The sequence below is a fragment of the Corvus moneduloides genome, chromosome 7 (assembly GCF_009650955.1).
Source record: "Corvus moneduloides isolate bCorMon1 chromosome 7, bCorMon1.pri, whole genome shotgun sequence".
Classification (NCBI taxonomy): Eukaryota; Metazoa; Chordata; class Aves; order Passeriformes; family Corvidae; genus Corvus; species Corvus moneduloides.
This window is the reverse complement of record NC_045482.1, coordinates 34,901,085-34,915,657: the sequence shown is the minus strand read 5'-3', so window position 1 is coordinate 34,915,657 and position 14,573 is coordinate 34,901,085. Positions and strand designations below refer to the sequence as shown.

Sequence of the window (14,573 nt, the reverse complement as noted above, 5' to 3'; positions counted from 1 at the left end):
TTTCTCAGTTCACAGACGTTTCTGAGGTTGTGTGGAAGTGCATAAGTGTTCGTAAGATGAAGGCCTTGGGTTTCCATCAGGGTTTCCAGAGCTTCTAACTGCTATGATCCAGTAAAAATTTCTTTATATCCCCTTATTTTAATACAGTTTCTGAGTCTAATGAAGAGCTGAGCTGGAACATGATGGAATGGCCTATATAGAGATGGAAGATGTGTAAATATGGTCGCACACACTTTTACAATGTCAAAGAGACCTGGAGTGCTGCAGAGCTTGGGGGCCATGTGGTTGTTGCATCCAGCTGTTCTATTGCACAATTATGCTGCTTTATAAAGAACATTTACAAGCGCTTTTCCAGTGACATTCGTACACTCTGGCTATGTAAACATCTATAACAGGAGCGTTGATGTGTTACAATATTGCTGGTATTGGGTACTTTAATTGTTTAGGTAATTAACACTTGTTTAGTTCACCTCCTGCCATTTTCTCAGAGTGAGACCCCAGTAGCAGCCACGTCTGTGCCACACAGAGTGACATCGAGTCATTACAGCAGTTGACACAAGGCAGCCCTGAGATGCGTGACACTAATTAAATCAAAATCTCCAAATTAAAAATAGGTTCCTTGTAACTAATGAGGAGTGACCATCTACATGAGACAATATTCATTTTTTACTTCATTGATCGTAAATTACTGCTGTAGAGTGTTGTAGTAAATCACAAAAAAAATCCATTTGCAAAGCTTTTTTGTCCCTGCAAGTACAAAGAATATTCATTATTTTCACTTCCTGAGAGCAAACTTTTTTTTTTTCCCTCTTCATTGACAAATGTTTGTGAAGCCATTCTCCAAAAATAACCAGGGAATATAAAGTATACTTATAAAAATAAATAAATAAATAAAATATATAAATATACAAATATATAAATATATAAGTATATAAATAAATATACAAATATATAAATGTATAAATATATAAATATATAAATACATAAATACATAAATATATAAGTATATAAATATAAAGCAGTGACTTTGCTTATGTTGGTACATACAAGGACCTCCCTTTATATTCTGATACATCCTAAATGCAAGAGCTTGATAAAAGTGTGGATCAGGGGTTTTTTTTATTTTTAGGGACTATGGCAAAGAGCACAAATTCTCTCATCTCTTTGGGAAGTTTTACTGCTCAAGCTGAAGCTGTTGTTATTAAACAAGCATATAAAAATAGGAAAAGTCTTTGATGCATAAATGTATTTTGTTGGACAGTTGTGATGGAAGGTTATAATGGTGAGATTTGTTTTATTGTTGTTTTTAATCGAAAAAGCTACTGCCACACTGAGCTTTGGAAGACAAGACAGAGATTGGATTTTTATGAAAAATTCATGCCAGACGTTTTCTCTTGGAGGTTCTTCATTCTCTCTTCCAAGAACCAACCTGTTTTCTCTACAGATAAATATCTTAATCGGTGTTTTCTGACTGCAAAGAGCTTGAGGGTGTTTTTGATAGCTTGTGTGAGATGATGCTTTATATTCCATACTACTTCATATTTCAAGGCTACGTATTTCCATTTATGGAACTTTAGAATGAAAATTTTAAGGTGAAAGGATGAAATTTAGGCATGTTTAAGCAATATCAGAGGTCTAAAAACTATGCAAGACACGTTCTAATATTTATATTCACAATTCCAGGGTAATTTTGAATGGGGAATGGGAAAGGTGAAGTACCATATTAAGATGATAGTAGGTCATATGTGCATATGAAGCAGCAGAGAGAAGAGGAGATTTTGATTTGAGAAAAATGGTAAAAATTAGAATATTTACCTTGACTTCAGTAAAGGCTGGACTTTTATAAACTGTTCTGTAGGAATGAAAATGTCTTTTCTGCATAAAGATGCAACCCTGCTGACTACATCAGTAGACATCCTGACTTCATCAAATCTATGAATGTTTAATTTTCACTGACATCAGAAAAATATGCAAGCACAAACATATTTCTCTTTTGGTCTTTAGGTCCTTGTCAGTTCCTCTATAAAGTAAAGTTAGGTGTTTGTGTTGCCCTCACTTCTAAACTTCATTTTCATTCTGGTACAGTGTGGCAGTCTTTGAGCGCTATATATTTATTGATTTATTTATTATATTTATCTTCTGACACAGAGAGAAAGAATATTGGAGCTCTCTAGGCTACCTCAGTCTCAGTTCTTCTCCACTTCTCTTTGCCATCACTTGTTCTTTGCTTTTTCTGACACCAGACAGGTTACAGACACCCTGCAGGACAGTGGGGGTGAGGTAAGGTTTGGTGGTTTGCTGTTCCCCTTGTGGTCGTGGATTTCACTGATCACCCCTAATGTTGTTTCAAGGAAAAAAAAAAAAAAAAAGAAAAATCACTTAGCCATTGTATTTAATCCAGAAGTGGTTACATTTAGAGCTGTTCAGTGAGAAATTACTCCACTTTTGTAGAACCGTTACATTAGATGGAGGTTGGCTGAGGAGGGGATCTTTTCCCCCTTTGCTAGGTGAATTTTCTAGTTTGAGATAATTTAGGGATGCAAAATGTCCAACTTCATTTAGGAATATAGATGGACTTCGCTGTTAATGAGCTGATTTTACTGTTATCAGTCTGAATACCTGCATGGCTTTTATAGCTTTAGTGGCAACATTAAGCTAGGTTGAAAACCACACTTAATTCATGTCCTGATTCTGGTGGCTGCTCTTGGCCTGACCACCCCAAGAGCTGTGTTCTGGCTCCAGCCCCCTCCCAGCCTGCGCCTGCCCAAAGGGATTTTTGGATAATGATTCAGCGCTGAGCTGTTTTAGAAATATTTCCTCCACCTCTTTTTTCCTCTTCATCAGCCTTTGTGCAACCTTCAGCACAGCTTTTCCCCTGTCTCCACTGCCATCAGCTCCATTACAGGAGAAAGGATGAGTCCTGTGGCTCCATTAATTATTTACACCTGTGCAGTGAAGATGAGCAAGTGTCTGACACGCAGAAAGCAGCGAGCAGGAAACAGAGCCAGAGGGGAAGTGTCTGCTGGAGAGCCATCTCAAACGGAGCTCCTGACAGAGTCCTTATCTGGCACTGTGCAAACAGGGTTCATGGTTTGAAACTAAGTATTTAAAACGTTGAATTGCTGTGTACTATTAGCTTTAGACTGGCTTGCTGTTTGCTTTTGTGTGCTGTGTACAAATCCACACAGGGGGAAAGGGGAGTGTAGAGCATCATAAAGCCAATACCCCTGCGCTGTGTGCTGCACCTGTGAGTTCACTTGTGCACAGCACTGGTGCTAAGAGTGTCACGGGAGTGCAGGAATGGGAGTTTTGTGAGCCACTGTGAACCTTGTTAGCTTTACAGCCAGATAACCTCTTGAACTGTTTTGCCTGCTGTAATGCACAGAACTGGGAACCGTCCTTTGGAACTGAATTTTAATGTGGATATTTTGTTTTTCTTTTTTTTTTTTTTTTAATTATGTGTTTTTTACTGACCAAATTATATATCACAGAATCATTTAGGTTTGAAAAGCCTGCTAAGATTATTGAGTCCAGCACTACTGTGTTCACCACTAACCCATGTCCCCAGGTGTTGTATCTACATGTCTTTTGAAGATCTCCTGGGATGGTGACCCCACAACTTCCCTGGGCAGCCTGTTCCAGTGCCTGATCACTCCTTTGAGGCAGAAATTTTTCCCAGTATCCAATCTAAACCTTCCCTGATGCAACTTGAGGCCATTTCCTATTGCCCTATCACTTTGGAGAAGGGACAGACTCCATCTGGCTGTACTCTCCTGCCAGGGAGTTGCAGAGAGTTGGAAGGTCCCTCCTGAGCCTCCTTTTCCCCAGGCTGAGCCCTCCCAGCTCTGTCAGCTGCTCCTCATGGGACTTGTGCTCCAGACCCATCCCCAGCTCTGTTCCCTTCTCTGGACTCACTCCAGCCCCTCAAAGTCTGTCTTGTCCTGAGGGGCACAAAACTGAGCACAGGATTCAAGATGAGGCCTCAGCTGATCAATGCAAGTTCTTGATTGGATTTGGGAATCTTTGGCTTGGATAGCTGTTTTTCTCCTCCCTGTGCAGAGCAGAAGGAGCTGTTGACATCCCCCACGTCAAGAGCGAGGGCAGGGATGAGACACTTGTCACCAGGCGCGTGAGGGCCGTGAGTCAGCACAGATGACTGCTTGTCAGACCCTCATGACTCAAAGGATCTTTAGATTTTTGAACCTTTTCATTTTCTGTTCCGTTTCTGTTTGTTTCAGTGGTGGTTTCTACAGTCTTAAGTCCTCTCTTGGAGTCATAAGCCATGACTTCTGTGTGCTGTAGCTGTATTTGCTCATTTGCCAACTCACAAAGCCACTGGATGCCACTGGTTTTATTCTCTCTTGTGAAGTGTTATCTTGGAGACAAAATGCTGTGTCTGTGAGGACAGAGTTTTCACTTACTGTGCTGTTACAAACAGCACAAAACTTCTACTTTCCTCTTCTTTTCAGTTATCTACACCCTACTGTAAATGTTTATTATTCTCCTTCTTACATGGGCAGCTGAATACCTGATTTAACTAAAGGTGACTTCAAATTTATATTAATTATCAGTCTACATAGTTAAGCATATGGATAAAAGCAACTATGGATAAGGGGTTACTTATGCTACATAAATCCTTACTAAATATGAAATTCTTTCTTTGCAGATATATAAGATAGCACAGAGTAATGATTTTAAGTAATTTCCATGCATTTATCTCAGTGTTTGAAAGTTTTGGAATGAGAAATGTGCCTCTAGTCTGGGTAAAGATTGTCTTTATAAAGCAGTTATAATACCATGAGATACCCTGTGTGTTTAGTTTACACATTAACTCGTAACTACAGAAACCAATACATAGAATTCAACCTCTTGTGAGAGTTCAAATATTGAATTTAAAAAAAAACAAACCCAAAGCCCAATACAAAACCATCTAATTTTCCCATGAAAGCAACTTCTTCATTAAGGTACAATACGTCTTGTCTTGGTAGGGTCAGAGACATTACTTCAAGATGTTGTGACTATAAGTTTTATAAAAGATAATCACTTTTGAAATCCCTTGTTATAGATAATGAACTGGGCAGAAAATAAATTTAAAACCCCAACTGTGAGAAGGCTCCTCACAATTAAAATTACATCAGATATTTTATGTTACTTTGGCTGCATGTGGCAGGTTGTTTCTTGTTGCCAAGAGCGGTATTAAAGAATAAAGTTTTAAAATCAGTTCTGCAGCCTTAAATATCATATTCCATATTCTGAGTCCACGGTAGAAATGGGGTACCAGCAGTGCTTTAAAGGCAAGTTAACAGAAAAATCTTCACAATCTTATATGTGATTTTGACAAGCCACATACTCTATTGTACCATAATGTTTTTATTTAAACACCTATTTATCCAGTGAGATTCCAAAATTTGTGTCAATTCCTCTTCTTTAAAATAAAATTGAATTCAAAAGCCATGGAATAAGGTTTTGTTCAGGATAACTGCTCACTGTGGAGAAGATTCACTCCAAAAAGACACTTAGGAGAGCAGGAAGGCTCTTCAAGTCACTGATGTACAACACTACCAGGAATTTTGAAGACGTCCCAGAGTTTCGTACAATTGGTTCTTAGGGCTGAGGACAGCCCAGGATTAGAGCTGCTCAAAAAATGCTGGTCTTGAAGTAAATTGGAAGCAGTGATGTAAAAGGATGTAGCACATTTGGCTGCCTTGTCTCTTGCTTAAAATTCTAACTACTTGCCTAAGTTGTTCAAAGAAAAAGCACTTTGTAAAAACTTAGTTGAGAAAGACACAGGTGAAAAAATAAACACAGAAGGAGCAGCTTTGATGCTCTTTTTGGTAACAGTTGTCAAATAGGAGCATCAGTAATTGAGTTTCCAGTAAATGGGTGTGTATGTTTTACTGTTAATATAATAACTTCCTGTGAACCTTGAATTTGTGTTGTGCAAGTATATCTGCATTTGGAAATACCCTCCATTCATAGTTTGTAAACCTCATAAACTCTGTATGTCAAGTTGTACCTTAATTTACCTTAGCTTGGAGAGATTGCTTCTCTAAGAGAATGTTTCCTTCAGAAGAAGGAAATGTGCATCATGAAATAATGTTCATTCATAATTTTTGCTAACTAACACTAGTATATTGCTTTTGATAATGACAATAGTGGAAATAACCAGTTTGTAGATTCTTGGTTACATTCTCCAGTTTGAAATTTAGTAGAGCAGGAGCCTGAAGTGAGGCAGGCAGAGTTTTCATTAAGCACAGATTCACAGATGCCATGTGAATGGTGAAATGTCTCTGCCTTTAATACTTTCTCACAGTGCTTCTTTAGTGTGAACCCAGAGGTCATGATTGATTCCTCCCCTTGTCTCCTGCTGGGGGACATCACAAGGAGTCTCTTACCTGTTCCCAACCCTTCTGACCTAAGGGCACCTTCGCTGCAGGGCCTGGAGCTGGATTCCCTGTGAACTGCACAGGGATTGCAAAAACACTGTCCAGTTTCCTTCCAGTGTGTGTGACTCAGTGTGGCCAAATCAGAAATGGCTTTCCCAGGTGATCCGACAGCCAAAGAAATCTGGATCCCAAATGAATCTCTCTCCTGTTTCCAGCCTGTCTGCCCCTGGGCACAGGCTGTTCTCTGGAGATTCAGGGAAAGCAGCAGTCATCTGTCCACCTGGCCATGGAATGTGCCCAGCCTTGGTACCCTCACCAATCCTGATCCCCACCCACTATCCCTAGGGAAGTGCCTAGTGCCCAGCCACCCTCCCCTAGGGCTGGGACAGCCCTGCCTGCAGCCCTGGGGGGCTCCCCCGTGGCCCTGGCTCGGCTACTGCAGCTCAGCTCTTTTCCTGTTCCTCAGCCATCTGTTCTGAGACAATTACTCACAGAGACAGTTGGATATTCTGCTGCCTGAGCCGACTCTCTCGAGCTGCTCACATCCTCTTTGCCCTCCAAGCAGCATCCCAGGATGAATGTTTGGAACATCGGGATGTTGTATTACCATAATTGCAGCCAGTAATTTTGACTATTTTTCACCAACTGGCAAGGCTAGGAATTATGATATCTTTTGAAGGGAAGAAAAGACACCATCCATCTTTTATATTCTTAGCATTCTTGCACAGATGTAAAATACACTGAGATTATTTTGAAGAAGAACACTTTTAAATTCCTTTTTCCGAAGTTCACTTGATAACACTGCCAGAAGTGGCTGTCTGTTAAAGGGAGAGTGAAGAGGAGTAAACAAGATAAAAAGCTACTCTTCTTTATTTGCATTAGACATTTCAGAAAGTGCAGCAGCTGGGAAGGATTCAGTGGGAGAAGCAAGTGCTACTTCAAAGGCGTCACAACATGCAGCTTGATTTGGCTTTTTTTTTTTTTTTTTAATTTTTTCAATAGAGGTGGTAGAAATTGTGGGCCTTGGAACCCGCTGTCTTCTTCCACTGGTGTTGATAGTTGAGGCTTATTATCATTTAGAGTTGTTTTGTAGACAGAATAAGTCACAAAGCTTCTATAAAACAGGACTTTTTGGGACTGAAGCTCATCTTCATGATTAAGTCAAGTTGCCTTCCAAAACATCATGCTTGTAACAAGCCAAAGTACAAATGACTTTATCTTAATCACATGGATAAGGGAATGACTTCCAATCTTCTGCTTTCACAAGTGGTGCACAAAATTTCTCTCAAAAACAAAACAATTCGAGTAATACTTTCTGGAGTGTTTTTCAGTGTCCCATCCTATGTTCCCAAACAAAGAAATCTAATTAGCAAGCTCCCCTACTAAGATTTTGAGTTAGAGAATATGCTTAGAATTGCAGGATGCTTATGTCCTGAAGGAATCTTGTATTTTAAAAGCAAGTTGTCACATAGACAGGATCATATCAGACTAGACTATTAAGGTTTAAAATGTTAATTAAGAGATTCCTTCTTGTCACTCATTAAATTTAGGATATATGTAAATATGTTTATATAGTTTAAGTCACAGATCTCAAGTTTTCTGTTTGATATCAAAGTATGAAGACCCTCTAGCAATCTAGGGTTTGTAGTAATGCAGGTACCACAGTTCCCATGCTTCACAGATTTTTTTTTTTTTTTTTTAAGTGAATTTTCTCTATTTTGGAAGAAAAAACCTTTTTCACTCCTGACATTCTATCACAGATGCTTTTAACACAGATACTGAGCAAGTTATTACTAGCAAGTCAGAAAATTAGTTTGGTTTTGTTACATGTAAGGTGCCTTCAAGTGCTGATGCAGCTGCAATGGGAATCAAATTAAACCTTTTGGTTTTATACAACCTACCTGACACTGAACATTGGGCTGCTTTATTTCTGTTCTTCCTTGAAAGGTCTGCAGAGTCAAACTTGTCCTGGAGGAGTGCCTGGCACTGCCAGGGGCTGTAGGCACTGTAGGGAACTTCACGTGCTTGGGGTGCTTCATGGTATGAAAAGTCCTACCTTCAGGTCACAAAAAGAGGAGTAAAATGCCCCAAACCCAAACTTTCTGATTCTCTGTTCCCTGTTACCATAGTCTTCAAATTCTAACATCTAGGATCAATGTTGATCAACTTTCAATGTTCCGTTGTTACTTTCTTTTTATATTTTACTGGAAAATACAAGGAATTTGTTTTCTTTGTGAAGTGTTTTAATCCCTTCACATTTGATTCTCCTGTATTTAACCCAGAGCATGATGAGAATAGTTTGTGTTTCACCCTGGGAGCACACAAATTGTTTGAGACAGGGTACATTCATCCCCATAAGCATTACCTTTTCACCCCTAGAGCCAGCATGCTATAGGGGTTAATCAGGAATTCCTCAAGGATGTCATTGGTGTCCCCTCTGTGGGTGCAAGGTGTGGAGCTGGGAGGTCAGAGGAGGGAGCAGGGCAGTACATCCCACTTTTCTGCCCCACTGATAGGGGCTCCTGCTTTGCTTGGGGATGCCCTGTGCTGGTGGGAGTTTTCTAATTGGCACAAATTTTGTGTTAGGATTTTTACTTAATGGTCTGTGCTTAGAGGTATCACCATTACAGAAGTCGTAGATTCCCCTGGAATGGTTTGTCCTGCTGACTCCAAGAGACAAGATCTGACAAAGCTGGGATTTTCCAGCTTACTAGGGAGCTTTCAGCTGCCAGAGGTTTCTGTCCTTCCTCTTGGAGTTTGTGCCTCGAGGGAGGTGAAAGCATCTTACACTTGAGCACTGTGCATCCAAGGATAGATTTCCCTTAAGGACTGTTATAAGCTGCCAGAGTTCAGCACAGACCCAAGGTTCCAACACAAGAAATCAAGGAGGTTCAAGTTGTTTTCCTAAAAAATTTCCACCCCTTTGGTCTCTGTGTAGCTAATGATATACAATGTATAAATTACCGTTCAACATTAAAATGAGCTGAACCCTTCGGACTTCCAAATGTTCTTTGCAGTGTTAAAAGTCTCAAAGCCTTTTTAATGTGAAATTACAGGGGGAATTTTATCAGTCAGAACCCTTTCTAAGGGATAAACAAAAGAGACTCTCAAAAGTCCCTAAACTTCCTCAAAACTCCCTGAACCAAACACTTCAGGAAAAGGGGACTGAGATAAGTGATTACAGCTGGGGTGGTATCCCAAAGGGAGCAATCACAGCATCCTTATCCTCCCCCTTCCATCCTGGACTGTGCAGTTTCTGAGGCAGTCTCCTGGGCTGGAGAAACAGTTTCTCTGATCTAATGCAGCCACAAATATGTGACATTTATATGTATTTTCATAAATATCTACAATTATCTGCACAGCATAACAGTGGAAGTAAATACAGATACCTATTACTCTTGATGTGACTCTTGATAGGATATTCACAGGACAATTGAAAATCTTATGATGCTTTTTAGTGTCTGCAAAGCTTATTTCAGCAACTGTAAAACACCTGTATTTCAGGAAATAGTCCTCTGAGCCATTGTTTTCCATGTAATTGCACTAATCATTTCTTGATGACTTTAATTCTCATAAATGCAGTGATGACAATGCCCTAAAATCTGCAAAATGGACTAATACACAGAGTGTTGCCCTTAGCTTTAAAAAGGAAACAAAGTGCAGAACTTTCTTTGCCTTGTTGTGGATGAAAAAATATGTGTAAGAAGTTTTCCATCTGTTCTTTAGGTCCTGAGGAAGCAGATTTCAAGTGCAGCCCGAATTTCATCAGCTGCATTGGCACCAACAAATGCATCCACTTGTCCCAGCTCTGCAATGGGGTCTACGACTGCTCCGACGGGTACGACGAAGGAGTTCATTGCAGGGGTGAGTGAAAATTGCTTTAACCTCAAATCTTCCACTGTATTTTCTGTTTTGAGTTCAAAGAGAACCAGAATTTACTCCTTGGGAATACACATAGGTACATATGTGTGTGTATATATGTAAAACAACAGAAAGTGAGCTGATAGAAGCATATTTTAATATGTGTTTCAAGTTAATTTTAGAAAGTATTTTGTGTGAACAAAAATCAAGTAAAAAATAAGCCCCCAGAGACTTTCAGAGTTTTCCTTTATTAGTTACTAGGCTTATATGATGGAAACTCTTAAATGAAAAGAAGGATGAGGAAACTCTTCAGTGAGAAAAACTTGGGCACATACTGTTTGCCAGGATGTGTTTTTTTCCTTATAACTTCTGTTAAAAAAAATAAAAACCAAAAACCACAAAACAAACAAAACAAAAAAAAAAAAGAAAGAAAACCACTGAAAAATGTGTCAAATTTGTTATGAGCATTATTTTGCATAGAGGACTTCGTTTCAGGAGGATTTTATACAAATAATTTACTGTTTAATAGAGTAGTCACCAAATTCTGACAATGAGAAATCTTAAATAGAAGTTGGTGAAGGTCAATTATTTAATATCTCAGCTCTAGTACTCAGATGGCTGATTGAGGTCTGCCTTGGGGATAGTCATAGGGCCAAATCTTGGGTGCCTTGAGTCAGTTATTTTTAATCAGTAGATTTCCAGATGAATGATTGATGCTCAACAGATCTCATGTTCCAAACCAGAAATTCAGAGACGGGTCCTGGGACTTCCACTGCAATCCAATATGACAATATACAATGAAGGATACAATTAATGGTAGAGTTCAGAAAGTTAAATTAGAATTTAAAATTTCATGTGGACGTATTTTCAGAGCTGTCAGAGTAAAATCTGAGACCACGCCAAAAATAAGCCACATGAAAAAAAAAAGAAAAAGAAAAAAATGCCATCTGGAATTAATCATTATAATACTGCTGACTTCACAAAACTACAAATAGTTATTTTTATATAACCAAATGAGGATACTGGCTGTTATAAAAGACATGAAAATTCTTATTCACAGTGATAGGAATCATTTCTTTTCTTGAAGGCTCAACTGTTTTATAGTCCTTGTTCAATGAGCATTATACAAAATCCAAATTTGTGTCAGCATATTGGTTTTAGCACTGGGCCCAGCATCCAAAAAAGCCCCAGAAGTCAAACTGGCCAAAGCACTATTTGGCCTATACTGAAACTTTCTGAAGTTGCAGGTGAGTGTTCTTGAGAGAACAGTATTGATTCATTAAGTTCTGTTTAAATGTATATTCTGCAATTTTTCACGTTTTTCTTTAAATTATTCTGGATGAAATGACAGAGGATTAAAAACTTCCAGTGCTGAATAATTATCATATTATAACTGTCGTATATTTTTATTGTATATCAAGTCTTTAAATGACAAGATTAATGGAAGCAGAAAATACATATATATAGATTAAAAGTAAAATCCTGTGTTAGTGGAAATGAAATATTTTTGCTTTTCATATGTAGCATTGTGTGCATGTGTCCTGGACTTTGGAATGTGATAGCACATGAAATACCCAATCTTTATTCATGTCCTTTTAATTTATGCTCAAATACACCTTGTGAGATTCATATTGATTCCCACTCTTTTCTTTATTATCATACATGAATATGAAAACTGCCCAGTGGAAAAATTAATGTCTGCTTTAATAAATCACCATAAAATTTGGTAAAACATTCTAAACAGACATTTTTTCTAGACCACACAGAACACCTACATAATGAAGTCTCACAGTACCTCCTCATCTAGTAAATTGATTTTTGTGGCAATTGCATATTTTTACTTGCTATTGAGGGCAGTACTTGAAATTATCACTGGACATATTTCTGTCAACAGAGCCAAAGAGTATAGAAAACCATAATTTTATCTGATGATCCTGTAGTTTGTTGCAAACAACTGCCACTAAAGTGTCATTATGCTACATTCCTATGCATGAAATATTTGGTATTAATGCTTTATAGTTGTAATTACTGTCTCTCTCTATATATATGTATCTATATATCAGAAAAATGTTTTGGTAACCTTTGAGTCATTCTTTACTTTCTGAGTCTTGAACATGCAAGTCATATGTTGAACTCATTTATGTGGCCAAAAGTTGCAAAGTTACCTCAGAAATCCAGCCAAATCATTAGCTTTTTCTTTCTATCACTCACAAGAGTGGCATTATGGCATTATCAATTCTGCTCTAATTAACAGTGTTCATGGGAAAGTTGTGATCGAGGAAGGCAACAGCACTTTTCAATATTCAGTTGCAAACAGCCCAGTTGGTCACAGAGCTATGGTAAAATAATCTATTGCTGGGAACACTGATAGGGCTGTGTAAATAAGTCACAGTCCAAGCACCAGGAAAATAAGTTATGGTATGAAATATGGGGGTGTCACAAGGGCAAAGCCCATTTCAGTGCACAGGTAACTCCAAAGGGGTGAAACCTTAAGAACTGATGGAGTGTAAGTATCCAGTAAGTGGAAGTATTCTAATTTCTTTCTCTAAATTTAACATTCTCACGTTAATTCATTATTAACGATCTTTTAGAGATGTATTCAGGCCTGCACCTTTCCCTGGCAAGGGGAAATGCAGTCGTATCTCCAGTGTGAAATGGTAATGTATGGGGAATTTCAAGGAAATAGTAGTAAATACAATGACACTCCTGTATTATCATCTTTTATTTCAGGCACATATGCATTTTTGCTGGTGAATGTAATGCATAAATTCAGGGGAGGTTGTGGTAATATGAAATAAAGAATGTTTTATTGTGTATGGTTGTTTCACATTATGTGTTCCAATGTCCTTCAGAGGAGAAAGGGGTGCGTAATTCACTGGATTTGAACCTCAGAGCATATAATGGTGATAAGACATCTGTATTTGGTCCTTTTGGATTCCTTTTCATTTTTTGACTAATTGAGGAATTAATGCTTTAGAGAGGCTGACTAAGCAAGGAATCAAAAATAGGTATTAATCCTTCCTATAAAGCTTTTACTGGGGCTGTTCAGCTTTCTGATAACTCCAATAATTCCACCACGATCCAGCCCTGCTGAATGGGGGAGTTCATGCCCATCAGCTCCTGGGAGAGTTGATAAGGCTGAGATAAAAATTACCCGTGCCAAAACTAGAGCCAGGCTCGAGTAGTTCTAGTAGAAGACTGCTCCAGATCTGCTCTTAGCAATTAAGCTTCTTTCTTTGACACACTTCTTGAGGCTTCTTTTGAGAGCCAGGCCTTCATTTCAGCTGCATTTGCAGCCACTTTTACAGCTCAGCCGAGCGATCAGGTGAGAACTCTCCTGCCCTAGGGGAGCTGCCAAATTATTGCAAACTGAACTATTTAGCTCCAAGTCTTTCCTTCACAGGGTTCATCCCAGTATGGGGCTGAGGTTGGCTCTGGCTCTGGCTTTGGTCAGTTAAAGCTGGGGTTGTGTGGCTGCAGCTTTTCCCAGTCTGATTCTGAGGTATTTTGAAGATTAAAATACCTCTTCTTATTTTTTTTTTCCCCCTGAAAGTTTTAGGAATGGTCCAGGCACATATCCATCATGGGTTAGTTGGACTTACCTGGCCTTGAGTATGTAAAGCATTAGATATAATTATTAAGATAATTTCTAGAAAATTAAACTCACATTCCCATGAATCTCAGTAAAGGTTTTTTTATAGGGTGTAGAGGTGAGCTGTACAGTTTTATAAATCAGTGCTTTATATATATGTATATGGCAAAAAATTGAATGTGGTGTGCCAAAATTGGGGTTTAGTCTGCCTCTGAGTTAGAGCTACAGGAAACTGAAACTTGTACAGAATATGGAGATCTCTTTTTTTAATTAACTAACTTTAGTTATTATTTAGTAGCTCCTGGAATATCTGTGCTGAAATTTTAGATATTCCAGCCAGAAAATGCTAGAAGAATACTGCAAAAAATATCAGTGCAAATAGAATCCTTCTATGTCTTCAGATTTTTGGATCTTTATTAGCTGTGATCTGAACCATAATCTCCAAAGTCTCTAATCAATAAAATATTCAAAGGCAAACTCTGGATCATTTACTATTAAAGAACTGCAGAACACACATTGAGAAATTTTGGCCAAAAGTTGTTCTGTTTTAGCAACCTACAATCAGAGTATTATTTTTCTGTTTAGGCTTTTTGAATGAATTGTCATTATAAGTTGAAGATAAATGCTGCTATTACTGAATCATGTTTTCTTCTGGACTTTCTACAGCTGGAACACTGGGAAATTTTAAATAGTGTTTTCCAGAGGGGAAAATACAAATTTCAGAATTTTAAGGA

At 38.4% G+C, this 14,573-nt stretch overlaps 1 protein-coding gene across 2 annotated transcripts in view; it reads left to right on the top strand.

Moving 5' to 3' along the window:
- The window catches only part of LRP1B (LDL receptor related protein 1B), a 638,461-nt gene that overhangs the window by 255,099 nt on the left and 368,789 nt on the right, over nucleotides 1-14,573 (top strand). For both annotated transcript variants that reach the window (XM_032114472.1, XM_032114471.1), the window contains one exon: nucleotides 10,113-10,250. In XM_032114472.1, the coding sequence (XP_031970363.1) occupies nucleotides 10,113-10,250 (138 nt within the window). The remainder of the gene's footprint in view (nucleotides 1-10,112; nucleotides 10,251-14,573) is intronic.